Source organism: Hemicordylus capensis, chromosome 4, assembly GCF_027244095.1.
Source record: "Hemicordylus capensis ecotype Gifberg chromosome 4, rHemCap1.1.pri, whole genome shotgun sequence".
Lineage (NCBI taxonomy): Eukaryota > Metazoa > Chordata > Lepidosauria > Squamata > Cordylidae > Hemicordylus > Hemicordylus capensis.
Window position 1 is genome coordinate 88,625,657 of NC_069660.1, and position 16,224 is coordinate 88,641,880.

At 45.1% G+C, this 16,224-nt stretch overlaps 1 protein-coding gene across 3 annotated transcripts in view; it reads right to left on the reverse strand.

Annotated features, from left to right (window-relative positions):
• The window catches only part of LOC128324412 (cytochrome P450 4A11-like), a 46,192-nt gene that overhangs the window by 10,611 nt on the left and 19,357 nt on the right, over positions 1-16,224 (reverse strand). For all 3 annotated transcript variants that reach the window (XM_053248950.1, XM_053248949.1, XM_053248948.1), the window contains 5 exons: positions 13,962-14,068; positions 11,492-11,682; positions 10,166-10,299; positions 6,889-6,953; positions 3,505-3,587 (listed from right to left, as the gene is read on the reverse strand). In XM_053248950.1, the coding sequence (XP_053104925.1) occupies positions 3,505-3,587; positions 6,889-6,953; positions 10,166-10,299; positions 11,492-11,682; positions 13,962-14,068 (580 nt within the window). The remainder of the gene's footprint in view (positions 1-3,504; positions 3,588-6,888; positions 6,954-10,165; positions 10,300-11,491; positions 11,683-13,961; positions 14,069-16,224) is intronic.

A 16,224-nucleotide genomic window follows, 5' to 3' on the forward strand; every position in this document is an offset into this window, starting at 1 on the left:
GCTGAACACAGGCTTCTCTAGGGATAAAGATTTTCTCTCAGAGAAAATGATCCACGTTGTATATTTCAATAAGGAGTTTCTTTGGAGCTAATGTTAATATTATTGACAGCCTGCTCTTAAGCCCTGCTCTGCATCAGCTCTCAGTTAGGGTCAAACTACACACAACGTTAAGCATATGCTTAATGATGGTGACATGCTTCTTAATTTTAAACTAAAGAGTAGCTGTATTGAGTCCCTGCAGATGGGAACTGTGGCATGGAGGAAAAGGGGTTTTAATCCTGTCCTCTGCCATGGGTCTCATATCTCTGCAGCTGCTACAGTATTTCCCTTGGGGTGGGTGGAAGCTGGTATCGATGGGAGATATTTTTCTCTCCTTAGCATATAGCACCTACAGAGTGGAGAGGATCTGGATGAGGGCCATTATTATTATTATTATTTTATTTTACATTGTATCATTTACATCCTTCCTCCAAGGAGCCCAGAGCGATGTACTACATACTTAGGTTTCTCCTCACAACAACCCTGTGAAGTAGGTTAGGCTGAGAGAGAAGTGACTGGCCCAGAGTCACCCAGCTAGTATCATGGCTGAATGGGGATTTGAACTCAGGTCTCCCTGGTCCTAGTCCAGCACTCTAACCACTACACCACGCTGGCTCTCTACCATGTCAGGGGTAGGCTAAAGCCCTCTTCCCTCCATACTGTGGTCCCAATCTGAGGCCCAATTCAGCTGCTATTTCATTGAAAAGAGGCAATTATGCCAGTGTTAAGAACTTCTTTAAGATAATGTGCAGTCTGACTCCTTGTCAGACCATTGTTGCCTCTGGTCCAGTATTGACTGCTTTAGAGAATCTCTAGCCCTTTAAGGATTGTCTCTCAGACTGATATAGCCCTTCTAGTTGGATATTCCAGATGCTGAATCTAGGGTGTTACAGAAGTCGAGCATGTACTCTGCCACTGAGCTATGGACTTTCCGTCATTCCAGTTTAGAATTTGCCAGATATGTCCCCAGTTGCTTGGTTTACCAATATCACTGAAGCACCATAATTGCGAGGAGGCTCCTGCCTTGAGCTGCAGGTAAGGAGAGGAAGAGGGAGGTCTCACATACCCTGGAACATTGTGGCAAGAAGATCAGGTATGTGCCCTATATACAAGTTGGATGCATGCAAGAATTGTTCCTCAGCTGTTGGGCCCTGTGGGATTCAGATTCCCATTTGAAGAAATGTAAGTGTGACACAATTTTACTTTCTTTTGTCCAGAAGGCACTGATGTCTCACAGGCCATGAAACTTCATCTTCTGAGACATTTTATTTATTTCATTTCTATCCCACCTTACTTTCAAGTTGTTCACACTGACATACATGGTTCTTCCTTATATTAGCTTGGCAGGCCAGGTGTTTGAGGCATATCAATGGGCATATTTACAGGACATATTTATCAAAATGTTCTATTTGACAACATTTCTAGTTTTTGTAAGCAAAAGCTGCCCATAATAAGGCCTGCAGACCTGATATAAAGCATACAGTCTCTTTTTGGGGTCTCACTACTTCCTGGCCTGGAACCATGTTGTAACCATATAGCTACAAGCTGATTGAATGAGAACCCTCTGGTTGTTTCCTAAAGCTGAAAATAGTCAAACTGGCTTACACACCATGCAGTCAGCTATGCACCCGAGAGGGATGCAGGCTCACTGGCTGTATGCATGTATGACACAGGCTCACTACTCTGTCTGTGTTACTAGTGAAGATGCAGGAGGCTCCATGCCAACAATGATCTGTGTCATTGCTGTTGCACCTGACTCTCATTGGGAATTATGGGAGTCAGGTGTAGCAGCAGTGACACGTTGAGGCTGGTCTCACGATCCGTGAGCGACGCTTTTTCAAAAACTGTGAGGAGAGCAGGGGCCAATCCCGCAAACTTCAGCATGCCCTGTGGAAGTGCGCAGGGCATGCTGGCAAGACCCCTGGAGCCGGGAGGCGGCTTTTTGCCTCCCCTCTGGGGGGGTCTCCTCATGAGTAGCCATGGTGCAAAGCCGTGCCGCAGCTACTCATGATCAAATAGCCCGGGTTTGCGGAGCACTTGCTCCGCAAACCTGGGCTAAGGGGAGGGGTACTTGAGCGGGTTAACCACCGGGCTAAGGGGAGGGGTACTTGAGTGGGTTAACCACCGGTGGTTCTTACAATCGGCAAAAATCAGGCTAGGAGGGCTAGGTTCTCCTAGCTCATTTTTTGCCGATCGTCAGAATAGCCCCTTATTCTAAAGAATGGATTGCATCAAACCCTGTTTTTCACACAATGTGCCGGGTATCACAATCACCGGAAGCTCCAGTATGCACTGCGCAGAGCATACTGGGGAGTCGTCCCCCCAGCCAGGAGGTGGCTTTTCGGGGGGTCTACTCATGAGTAACAATGGCAGGGAGCTGCGCCATGGCTACTTATGATCTTTAAAACCAGGTTTGCAGAGCACGCGCTCTGCAAACCTGGTTTTAGGGCAAGGGTAGTTAGGCGGGTTACCTGCCTAGGAACCACCACTCGTAGTGGAGCCTGGTGGCTCACATGATGTGGCGAGATCAGGCTAGCCTCTGCTAGCCCGATTTCACCCCATCGTGTGAATAGCCTCACTGTCTCGCAATTGTGCAGGGGGAAATGTGATTTTCACCTCTTCACTCTGTAGTCCCCCTGTACTGCATATCATTGTATTCCCAAAGCCTGCCTGCACCTGCCCCAACTCTCAGAAGCATATTTTGGGGGGTTACAGGGGTCTAGAGAGAGAAGTGGAGGGGGACCAGCAAAAATAATGTGTCCCTCATACACAAGCACAAGACAGAACCTTACTGGGCTCTCCCCACAGACGTTCACGACTGCAGCCCTGTGTGGCTGGATCGACTGCCCACATGAATACCAGCCCCATCACAGAGCCGGTGGAGGCTGTGAGGATTGGGGCCCCTCGGCCCCCAGAAGTCCCAGGATGCCCCACGCAAGTGCACGGGACATTGTGGGGGGACCCACAAGACTGGGAGGCTGCTTGTAGCCTCCCGGTCAGGGGTCTACTCATGTGTCACCTGCATGCCGTGTCTGCACATGTGCAAAAGAACAAGGTTAATGGAGCACTCGCTCCATTAACCTCGTTTAAGGGGAGGAGGATTTAGTTGGGTTAGCTGCCTTGGAAGCACCAAGCTTGCCCGGTGGTTCTAGCAGTCACTGGAAAGTGGGTTAAGGGAGCTTAGCCCACTTTCTAGTGATCGTGGGAATAGCTTCATTGACTCCAGCAATGTCTCCCTACTGATTCCACCAGATATTTATTTATTTATTTATCTATCTGATTTCCTTTGATAGTATTGATCATGACCATAAGACAGGCTTCCCTAGTCCTTTCCTCCCTTATCTCTTGCTTGTCATCTACTTCTCACTCCCCTACTTCAGATCTTCTGTGTAAAGAGTTGGTGCACTTTGTCTTTGAGATGCAGAGATGTGGATAATGATCAAATTCAATTAAATGCATACTTGCCTTGATCCAGCTGCAAAAGGCACAAAAGCATGGGAATGACGCCGAGAAGAGTTCTCTAGTGAGAATCTTGTGGGATCAAATACCTAAAGTAGGAGAATGCAAAGGTATTTTTAACACCTCTGGCTGCTGAAGTCCTATGTCAGCTATAATCTCTTGAGGCTGTATCTTGTTTCACATTGTTGGTTTTTTTTTTAATGCCATCTTGAGCAATATGCATCTTCTAGGTCCAGTGCTTTTCAGGATACTTCTGTGCTGCCTACAGGATTGTGTAAGAATTCTCAGAATTCCAGATTTCCTTATTTATCTCAAAGTAAAATTCTACTCCTCAAGGTTACAGAGCTAAATTCGAAATCTAGTTAAATGCTCCAAAATAAGGAACAAATTAAAGAAACCCAATTATATTGTCCCAAGCTGTACACTGACCACTTCCCTAGCAGGAAGCTTTTCACATGGGGCTTTTGAAGCCCATTAAATCACATCTCCTCTGGAATAGAGTCCACATATTGGCTAGATTTACTCCGAAGTCCCTGCGAGTTATTGGGGAGCCATTAACACACAATTCGAGTTTTTAACTGCACGTTAGGGTATAGCCCGATTTATATCCGGGGTAAAAAAAATCCACTATTTGCAGCAGGTTTTGGGGGGACGACTTCAAGTTCACAGCAAAGCGAACTCACGGTAAAACTTGTTGCGTAAAAGACCCTGGTGATGTGCTGTTAAATAACCTTCTGCTGAGTGCTGTCCATGGTTCCATCCAGTAAGTGGAGTCATATAAGCAGATGTAGGTGCTGAATGCCGAGATGCATCTATAGGAACTGTGCACAGAGCATCATTTTGTGTATGTGATCTAATTTGTCAATGATCAGGACAAATATGTCTATTTTTAAAACATATCTTTAAAAAAATGTCATTCCTTAGCACAGTTTTGAAGGGCTGAGTCAAAAGATTTATTTTCAGATTAGTCAACAACAATTCTAGAAAAAAATGTCACTGACTAAATGGCGTGTTACTCTCAGTAATAAACTGATTGGCTGCATTTTGAAATACAAAAAACAAAGAGGCAGCAAAGCAGAAGAGCTGTCTCTCTCTGTGTGTGTTCTTAATTCTATTCATCTTATGCCATTTTTCTGTTAAAAAAAACACACTGTTCTTGAAGCTCCACTAGGGAAAAGAGGTGATTTTAGCAGGAAATGGCATGAGGGGAAAGATCTAAGCACTGGCCCTAGCACTGGTCTCCTGAATTAAGGAGAGGTCTGCAGCATCAGACCAAAAGTCCATCACATCCGTCATCCTGCATTCCACAGTGGTCAGCTAGCTGCCTCTGGGAAGCCACTGGGGCTTGAAGCAAGTGGTAGCACAGGGGTTCTCAAATTCTGTTCTCCAGATGTTGTTAGACTACAGCTCTAATGTAGGCCAACAACAACTGGTGACCAGAGTTTAAGACCCCTTGCAGTAGCATACTCTATTTGATTCTAATGGCAACATATCTCAGAGCTGTGGTTACTCCACTATAGAACTAATTCACATTGAATTAAAATGTACAGATAAGCCCAAGCCATATTTTCAAACTTTGTAACTTGTGAAAACTGTCAGCTGCCTTCACACAATTACCTCCAGGTAGGGTTGTGCTCCCCCCCCCACCGTTTTGTTTTTTGCCCGAATCCAAAACACCCCATTTTGTTTTTTGTTCAAAATCATCCAATCCGAATCACCCCAATTTTGTTCTTTGTTCGAAATTGCAAAATCCGAACCCGAAACATTTTGGATTTTAACAAATGGCCCTGGGGCAAAACTAATGGGTGTGGGGGGGTGGTAGTGCCCAATGGGTGGAAGCTACCATCCAAATTTCAGAAGAATTGGGCAAAGGGCTGATTTTTGTTGAATCTTTGAAGTTTAAGATTTTTTCCATAGGGAATAATGTAGGTTTCAGCAAAAGTATAGCTTCACGTTGGGTGGAAAGGGGGTGGCCCAGAGCAGAGTAGGGTGGGTGGTAGTGCCCAGTGGGGGCAAGGAAGGTGCTAGAATTATTTCAAAGGAATTAGGCAGAGGGCTGATTTTTTAAAGATTTAATAGAGTTTACGCATCTTTAAAGTCCTCCCCATAGGGAATGATGGAGTTTTCAGCAGCCACATAACTGCACTTGGGGGGGCACTGGGGTGGCCCAGAGCGAGTGGTGGTGTAGAGCACATAGGGGCCAACCACCCCCATGGGTTGCTAACCCTTGGGGTACTGGGTTCTGTTGTTTCTAAGATGTTTTGAGTGTAGATTCTCTGGTAGCATATGAGAGTGGATTCATGGTCTGTCATTGAAAATCTCATATGCTACCAGAGAATCTACACTCAGAACACCTCAGAAACAAGAGAACCCAGCAGTCCATGGGTTAGCAACCCATGGGGGTGGTTGGCACCCTATGTACACTACACCACCACTCGCTCCTGGCCACCCCAGTGCTCCCCAGGAGGAGTTATGGGTCTGTTGAAACCTCCATTATTCCCTATGGGTAAAACCTTAAAGACGTGTAAACTTCAACAATTCCTACGAAATCAGCTATCTGCCCTGTTCCTTTGGAATCTGGGTTGTGGCAGGCACCCCTTGGCACTGCAACCCTTTGGAATCTGGGTTGTGGCAGGCACCCCTTGGCACTGCAACCCAACCCACTGTTTTGTCCCTCAGGCCCCCTTTCTGCTCTGAATCTGCCCCAAAGACATGTAAACTTCAGAAATTTTTTAAAAAACAGCCCTTTCCCCAATTCCTTTGGAATCTGGGTGGCAGCAGGCACCCATTGGGGCACTACCACCTGATCCACTCTTCTGCCCCCAAAGCCCCCTTTCTGCCCTGAATCCACCCCAAATAACATCAACATCACACATCAACAACAACAGCAGAGCTTTGCAAAAAACCAGGCAGATTTCCAAAGCTCATGCACATCCACCCCCTCCCCTGGAAATGCAATTGATCTACACACAACAGTGTGAAACAACAATAATGAAATGCACACTGCCCCATGGAGTGTGCACACTCCCCCACTGACCAATGAGGATAAATTTTACCCTTAAATTTGCTTAAAAGGAATAAGGAGGCAATTGCCAGCAGATCAGCCCATGCTTTCGCTGGCCAATCTTCAGGCTGGAAGGGCCGGAAATTCAAACAGTTGTCAAAACTCAAGATGGAGACTGAAGGAGAAAGAATTTTCACGATTGCAAAATGGAGTTCCAAAACAGCCGAAACAACAAAACATTTTGTATCCGAAACAGGGACATTTTGTTTCGGCTACAAAAATTTCTGTTTTGAGCACTGGGTGTTTTCTTTTGGCTACAAAACAGCCGAAACGGCCTGTTTTGTGCACAAAACATTTTGTATCCAAAATGAAAGGCACACCCCTACCTCCGGGTCTTGCCATGCAGCTGGGTTTCGGTGGATGTTATAAATGTTAATTGCTACCAAGGAACCTGGAAAATAATGTGATATCAAGGTTGATGTTAGTATCCAAAGACAGTAAATACTTAGGCTTTTGCCCATAGCTAAGATATCAACTGAGGGAAGAAAGACTGGCTCCGTGACAGAGCTGGCAGTCATGTGGGCAGCTGATCTGGCCAGCTTTGCTGCCTTGTTCGTCTGCGGGGAGAGCGGGCTAAGATCTTGTGATCGTGAGACCCACCTCATTATCTGCGATCCATGAATGCTTGAAACCAAAAGATATTGACATTAACAAAATAATTTCTGTTGCTGTTACAGATGGGGCACTGAACACAGAGAGGGCACAAAAGGGTTTTGCTTCCTTATTTTGAAAAAGGATGGAGAATGAAATAATTTCATTTCACTGCATAGTCCACCAAGAGGTGTTGTTCTCCTTTCCAGAGGAGACCACAAAAGTAATGGATATGGTTGTGCAGATTGTCATCAAAATAATGACAAGAAGTCTCAACCATCAACAGTTCTGTGAGCTTCTTCAAGAAATTAACAGCTAATATTCTGATCTTCTTCTGCATAACAAAGTGCAATGGCTTTCCAGAGGTGCAGTGCTAATTAGGTTTGCATTCTGTATTCCTGTGAGAAAACAGTCTTGAATATGCTGAGCTAACAGATCCTCATTAATTACAGAAAAGCCTTCTAAAAAGCTCCAAGACTTGTCTTGAATTTGGAGAAATTCTTCACCCCCTTCTCTTCTGCCAGTTCTCTATCTTCCCCTAACCTTTCCTGGCAGTGGTGGGGAAATGTTGGAGATCCAGCTCCAGATGGCATAGACCTTTTGGACCAATAACCCTAATGACCACTAGGGGCATTGGGAGTAGAAATAGATAGTTGTGGTCTCCTTCTCTTTCCTGTTTATCTCTTCCTCTGTGACCCCCCTCTACTGATAGAATGCACTCAGGAAATTCCTTGGAGTGACTTCCTTCTGCTTCCCAGAATGCTTCTAGCTCTCTCTCTCTGAGCACCATGCTTCTATAGGTTTCTCTCTGACCAACATGTAGCCAGAAGTTAGATATAGGTCTTTTCCTATCTTCATGTACTTCTGAATAAAGTAGATTAGTTTAACCTTACATGAATCTCCATACTTACCATTTACAAGCTTTGCCCCTGAGACCCTGTTAACTTCTGCTGTAATGGGAGTGAGTTAGCTCTTGAAATACGCTGCTGTTTAAGTAATTACCCCAACAGGAAAAACACAAAATGCACTTTTCTCTCTTTCTTCTGCCTCTCCAGTGTGCCAGGAGAAGAGTAGCTCCGTTGCAGAGATGTTTTCCCCTCCTTCCTTGATGTCGTTTTGATAAGCTGCTCTGCTCATCAGAGCAGACAGGCAGGAGTTCCAAAGCCAAGGAGCTGCTACTAAGGAGGCCCTCTCCTCTGTCTTCATCAACCATATCTCCAGCAATGATGGCGCACCAGTAGGGCCTTCATCAGTGGGTTCAACTGGGGAGCAAAAAGCAGTCCTCAAGCGGGACTCTGATGTCACACCAGTGCAGGTGAACAGCTTCCTAAATAGGGTTGCCAGGTTTTGGATTCAAACATCCTGGTACATGGATAAGACCAGGGAGAAGGGCAACAAAAGCACTATTCACATGTTAAAGTAGTACCCTTCAGCAGTACATCTGTCTGTACCATGCATTTGAGGGGTGTGTATACAGGTTGACTTTTTAAATAAATTCAGGTGAAGTAATGCACACAAATACATGTACCTGTATAAGGACATCTGTATTCTGATACAGCATAATGAAGCTATTCACACAACCACGCAAAAGCAGGCTAATGCAGCCCAGCCTGCTTTCAAGTGGTTGTGAGAACAACCAGGCTTGTGGGAGTGCCTGCTGGTTCTCTGATGGCTAGCCCACCTAAAAAACCCTACCCCTAAACGAGGTTAGCAAGCGCTCTGTTAACTTCGTCCTTTTGATCATGTGTCAGCTGTGGCTGCCTGTAACCTAATGGGGGCACCATGCACTTGTGTGGTGCCTTCTTGGGGCTGGGCACCACACAGTGGCACCACACTCCCCTTCCTCCAACCCCCAGAGCTCCCCAAAGGATCTGCAGCCAGGTAGGGATGTGCACGGAACCGGCTGGCCCTGTTCGGTTCGAGTATGGACCGGACTTGCACCTGACTGGACCAGTTTGTTCTGGCATCCCTTTGAACCCGCCCCCTCAGTTCGGTCTAGTCCGCGGGGGTTCGTAATATTTTTTTTAATTTTTAAAACAAATAAATTACCTTTAGCCCCTTTGGGGGGCTTCCTCTAGGCCGAGGTTCCCCCTCCCCCCGCTGGCCTCATTCATCACTGCCGTGGCCCATTCGGCCACTTTTTCTGGGCCTCCGTATTTTTCTGCGGTGGCCATTTTCCCCACCAAATGGCCTCTGCAAGGCCTGGCATGGCCTAGGGCCTCGCAGAGACCATTTGCGCATGCGTGGCAGCCATTAAAAAAAATTTTTTTAAGCAGGGTTGGTTCGAACAGGGGGAGGATCGGTTCAACCCCGGAACCATCGAAATGAACTGTTTCGACATTGAACCGAACCCCCGTTGAACTGTTCGCAAATCCCTACAGCCAGGTGCGGGAGTGCCTGACTGGAACAGCCACTAATCTGGGTGGACGATCTGGCCGCCCAGCAGTGAGCACGTTCTCATGTGTGGAGACAGCGGGTTAAGCCCGCTCTCCCCACCAAATTCCTGTGTGCCTGTGTGCCTGTGTGAAGCTGCCTGTGTGAAGTGTCTCAGTGTCTGAATAGGTCTACAGAGAATCTGAATTCTGACATTTACAGTGGCAGAATTTCAGCCAGCTTAGAAATGGAGTCAAATTGGAACCATTTTTAAAAGGGCACAATGCAGTTAAGATTAAACACTTTTAAGTGTCCAGACTAATGCTTCTCCCATTAGAATGTTTTGCACGTGCGACCATTTTTTACAATCTCCTTCTTCCTTCTGCTACCTCCAGTTATATATCTGATGGTTTCTTGGCTCTCAGGGACATATTTTCAAGAGGAAGAAGAAAGTGAGGAATCAACAAAAACGGTTGTGCATACAAATGTTCTAATGCAAGGGCTGCATTAGTTAGTTACTGCACACTGATTTCATTGAGGAAAAAAGCATAACTTTAGTTGGATCATGCCTCCAAATATTTTATTCACTGTAGTCAAAGAGTCAAAAGGTAGAACATGGCCCACAAAGTCTGAACTAACCTTCAGGCAAGGTACGTCCATCACAAAATGTGATCGGTGTGCTGAGCTGCCGGGTCACTGAAGGGACTGGAGGGTAAAGACGGAGACTTTCCTTAATACACATGGTGGTGTAAGGAATCTTCCCCAGGTCATCCCTGAAAGAATTGAAGGAAACCATGTTTAAGCAACTCTTGTTCCCCCAATGATAATTACTACTGGCAGCTGTGCAACAGATTATCACTCAGAATGTCTGGGGGGGTGTATTGGTGTTGAAATATATCACTGAACACCAATCTCTCTCTTTGCCTCAGATATCCTATCCAGAAATGCTTCTGTAATGGAGCTGATACCTATATGGTCTAGAAATCTTGGATACTATATTTTGAGCACATAACTTTGTAATTTATCAGAATCTTACATATAGGGCTATTGCTTTTTAAAAAAAAAACACAACAAGAGCTTTTAGATACATATCAAACTCTGTTAATAAATGTTACAAAATGAATGAAACAGCTTGCTATGATTGGGACTAAGACAATGGAAAACTGAAGAACAATAGGATCCCAAGGAGGTACTACAGAGTAATCTTGTAATAAGGGGAAGATAAACTCAGCAATTGTGAAATTCTGTCAATGAGGCGAGTCTCACGATCGGTGAGGCGAGTCTCACGATCGGTGAGACTCGCCCAGAGCGGGTTTGCAGGGAGAGCGGGCTCCCCGCAGATGACTGGAGGAGAAGCCCTGGGCGGCCGGATCAGACACCCACATGACTGCCAGCTCTGTCACAGAGCCGGCGGGGGCTTGGGAGTTCGGGGGGCACATGGCCCCCAGAAGTTCCAGCATGCTCTGTGTGAGCATGCAGAGCATGCTGGAGAGACCCAACCGGGAGGCTGCTTTTTAGCCTCCCGGTTGGGGGTCTCCTCATGAGTTGCCATGCTGCGGAGATACGCCACAGCAACACAGGACCCCGAAACCTGGGCTCAGGGGAGGGCTTCGCAAGTGGGTTACCCACTTTGAGGCAACTGGGCTCGCCTGGTGATTCTCACATTCTGCTAAAATTGGGCTAGGCTCCCCTAACCCGATTTTAGACGATCGTGAGAATAGCCTCAGTGTCTGCTTGGGAGTAAAGAGCCTTAGGATTATGCAACCTAATTGTATCCTCCTCTCAGCAAATCATTATTTCAACGGGGGGAAAGGAGGAGGAGTGGAATGGTGAAATGTTCTATGTAACTCCCCTCTTACATTGAGCTTCTAATTCTAAATTGCAGAACTACAGTAGGCTTGCTTCCCTTTTGAGTTCCATTAAACTTTAAAAATATATGCAGAGATGCTGTCTTAAAGCTCTCACCATTGAACTACGTCTCGTTCTCCTAGTGTCTCCATTATCTCTTCTCTGCACCTTTGCTGGTGTTCTGGATTCTGAGCCATGGCATATAAAGTCCAGGATATCCCACTGGCCGTGGTATCATGGCCTTCAAACATGAAAGTGTCCACCTCAGCACGCAGATCTTCATCAGATAACCCAGCTCCATTTTCATCCTCAGGAAACAAGGAGATTAGCCATTAGATAAGTTAGGGCTGGTTAGAGATAAATACATTGTCATAGTTAAAAGGCATGGAAAGGAGAAAAAGGCCCCATTTGCTGGACATTTATTAATCAAAGTGGTTCAGAAGTACCAGGCAGAGGTGCACCTAGGTAATTTTGGAGTCTGGACCTAAAAGCCATTGGAGCCTGCCCCCTCCCTCACTGCAAGGGAAGCATCATCCCCCTATACACACACACTGTGACACATGCAGTATTTTTAACACAAGGGCACAAACAGCAACTGAACTCACAAGAATGTAAGTGTATAAAATAGCTATATTTATGAAAATATGCATTAGCAGAAACATTTCAGCACACAACTTAACATATTCCCAGTCCACATATTTCTTTCCCCACTCCCCACTCTGTCTCTAAAGCAGAGGTCATGCTTGGCCACAGTCAAGCTCGGTTACCCAGTGCAGTGCGGGCCAGCAGCTCATTGACCACACTACCTGGGAAAGACTAGAGAGGATTTGGCAGGCCCCGGAGCTGTGGGGGCCCTGGACTTTGGCACATAACTCCAGGGGTAAGAGTACCTCTGGCACCAGGAACAAATTAACAACATGTTCAGGGCACAGGGATTCAGCCCAATGGGAGTAGCCATGATAAATGTGAGCTCTAGATATTTCAGACCTGTCTTGTAATACACATGCTTGCAATATTTATATTGCACATATATGTTTCATAGTAACTAGTAGGAAACCTACTACAACTAGATGCATGCTTAAAGTTAAGCGTCCTCCCCTAGTCATGTAGAGAGTGAAAAGTGTGGATGCAAATGTGACAGGGGGTAATTAGAATAGTAAAAGGAGCATGTAGATAAGGGATACTGAGCCTTCTGTCTCTAACCTCCCCTTTCCTTAGGCACCTTTTACCCAGATGAGGTCACTTTCCATCTCAGAACTTAACTGAGGAGAAAAACACCTGGGGAGGGTGGACTTTGAGGAGCTAAGCTACAGATGGATGACTGATATCATTACAAACTACACCATTAAGGTGTCCCTATAGCTGCAGCAAATTTGGTTCAAATTGGTTAGGCGGTTCACAAGGTATTTTGATGTAAACTGCCCTGAGCCATTTTTTGGAAAGGTTGTATATAAATCAAATTCATTCATTCATTCATTCATTCATTCATTACATTTATATCTCGCTTTTCCTCCAAGGAGCCCAGAGCACCCAGTACATGGTTATGTTTACCCTCAGAACAACCCTGTGAGGTAGGTTAGGTTGAAAGATATGTGACTGGCTCAGAGTCACCCAATGAGGTCATTCACACAATCGAAAACTGTGTTCTACCTGGGTTTGGGAACTGTGTGTACTCCCAATTTTTGATTGTGTGGAACCAAGGTAGGAGAAAAAGCTACCCAGGTTTTCCTCTAACCTTGCTTCCACACAATCACTTCTACCCAGGTTTTCCTCTAACTTTGCTTCCACACAATCAAAAATTGGAAGTACACACAGTTCCCAAACCCAGGTAGAACACAGTTTTCGATTGTGTGAATGACCTCAGTGAGTTTCATGGCTGAATAGAGATTTGTACTTGGGTCTTCCCAGTCCTAGTCCATAAATAATATCCCACTTGCACCTCAAATGTTTACACATCTGCCATCTTGAATTGGGATGGATGACAACATCACAAACTAGGCTATGGAGGCACAAACTATGCCCTATTTGTCCCTACAACTGTACCCAATTTGGTTCATATTGGTTTAGGCATTGCAAAGTTGATTGGGACACACAGACACAGACATGGAATGCTGGGTGATCTCATGAGCCTACTGGAAAGTAGGCTAAAAATGGGCACCTTGCATGTGTACACAGGTACTCTTTGCCTATCTGGGTGCAAGATAAATGCACTAATACAAAGCAGAAGGTAGGACATCCCTGCCTCTTCTTGAACCCTATTGACCAGAAATGGGCAGGATGCATTGGGGAAAGCCAACGTCTGTGAACAAACCAATGTTTGAAAGAACATAAGGCACCATAATCAATCATAATAAAAAGCAGCAATGTGAACGCTCTGATTTACTCTGATTTATGCTTATTAATACTTATTGACTTTTTGTGCTTTATATACTCTTGTCCTAACTTACACCACTTTACACCGTCGTACAAACCCCAGTCTGGAAAACAGCATGGTGATTGTGGACTAGCTAGTGTCAGTTTTCTTCAGATCTCTGCCAATGGCACATAGACACAGTGTCCATTGTATTGCTGGATTGAAGTTTCTTACCTTGGCACACAGAAGAATATCCAGAAAATCTAAGTGCCGTTTCTTCTGGAGCATTTCAAGTTCTCCTTCCTCCTTGAAGTATCTCTTTCTTTCTTCTATGACTTTTTCTGTGACAAATGTTAAGGAATTGTCATTGAGAGTTGTTGGACTTCTGTCAGGATAATGCTGTCCCAGCAAGCAGATAAAGCAGAATAAAGAAAGGATCTTCTCTACTGTGGTACCTGTTCTGCAGAATTCCTTTCCACGGGAGATGAGATTTCCTACGGATCCTCCTACATTTTGGCATTTATTTATTTATTCATTTATTCATTCATTTGATTTCTATACTGCCCTTCCAAAAATGGCTGAGGGCAGTTTACACAGAGAAATAATAAATAAATAAGATGGATCCCTGTCCCCAAAGGGCTCACAATATAAAAAGAAACATAAGATACACACCAGCAACAGTCACCACTGGAGATACTGTGCTGGGGGTGGATGGGGCCAGTTACTCTCCCCCTGCTAAAGAAAGAGAATACCATGTTAATAGGTGCCTCTTTGCCAAGTTAGTAGGGGTGCTAAACCCTAATTTTAGTGCCAATTACAGACTCACCTTTTTCAACAGGTATTTTAGAGCTATTTTTATTGTGTTCTTGTGCTCCATTTGGCTTTTATTTTCTGATTGCTGCAGTATTCTGGTTGTTCATTTCTATTGTACTTTTGTTTTTGAATGAACCGTTGTAAGTCACTTTGGATGCTTTTTGAAGGTAAACTGGAATATACAGCCTTAAAATAAATGTTGCTTTTTTGAGGGGGTCTTTACACTCTTTTGCAAGCAACAACTGAAATCAGACTACTTATTCACATAGCCCTGTTTCTCATATCCTACTGTGAGCAGCTCTAGATGGCTGAAAGCCATTGAACAAAGCATGGTTTCTGTTATTTGAAACATGTGCAGATTTTAAATTGAAGGCAAGATTTTTTATTTGGGCTGTTCACACGACTGCACGTGAAGTCGGGTGGGTGGGGGGAAGGCAGGGTCCAATCTACATTCCCCCAGATGACTGTTCGCATCTCTGAAGAGGATGAATCTCCCTGCTGCTCCTGGCAGCGTGGGTAAATAGAGGCCAGTACTCGTTATCCTGGTCTCCGGGGATCCGACAATACACTGTGTGGCACGCACACTCTAAGCGCCCCGCTCACACATGAGCAAGTAGTCTGGGGGGAGGGAGTCGGGATTGGGCCTGATCCTGGCAGGTCTCACGTGCAGCCTAACCCAGGCTGGGCATCCCATTGAGTTCTATCTTTGCTCTCTCATAAGTCTGCTTAGTAAGCGACACTAAAGGAGCAACTCTTTCCTCTCTTAAGGCTTCATGTTACAATTGCTTCCTCCTCTGGATCCTGAGTTTTATATCTTTGTGTATTATATCCTTCCTCTTTAAAAAAAAAAAAAATAGAAGCACTGTGGAGAACACTCTAAAGGATTACAGTGGTCCCTCGACTTACGAACTACTCGACATAAGTATTTTTCGAGTTACAAACGGCAGTTTTAGATCCGGTTTTAGATGCGTTTTTTTCGACTTACAAATTTTTAGATGGGGTTTCCTCGACTTACGAATTTTACATGTGGTTTCCTTGACTTGCCTGCCTGTTTACTGCCTGTTTATTCTTGAAAAGAAATGTTCCTGTGCAGTTTGCAAGCCTTACTGGGGGTCTGGGTCTTTTTTCTAGGCTCCGGAACGCATTAATCCGTTCCCAATGCATTCCTATGGGAAACCGCTTTTCGACTTACGAACTTTTCGACTTACAAATGTGCATTCAGAACGGATTAATTTCGTAAGTAGAGGGACCACTGTATTTGATATTAAAAAATGTGTTTTTGCCTCAGAATAAATTTGGCAGTGATGGCTTGAGGGAGGCTATACTTATTTAAGCTGTAGCAGTAAGAGCTGTTCCTTGATATTGTGTGTGTGCATGTGCGCATGCACATGTGCACGTGTCTTTGCATGCACACACACACTCACCTCTGCTGCCTTCTCATTTGCAGCAGCAATAGCTGCTGCCACATGCATCCACCTATGCCTCTCCTTCATTTGCTACTGGACTGATAATGAGAAGGGGGAGAAAGAGGAAATGGCATTAGAGTACTGGTGAGGCTCTATAGTACATAGATGTAAAATAACAAAATAAAAATCAATGGCCAACATGATGCAGTCTTCCATCAGTTTTATTGACATGCCAGGGCTGCTATGCTTGTAAAGGCAGTCCCAGTGGTCTTGTGTAA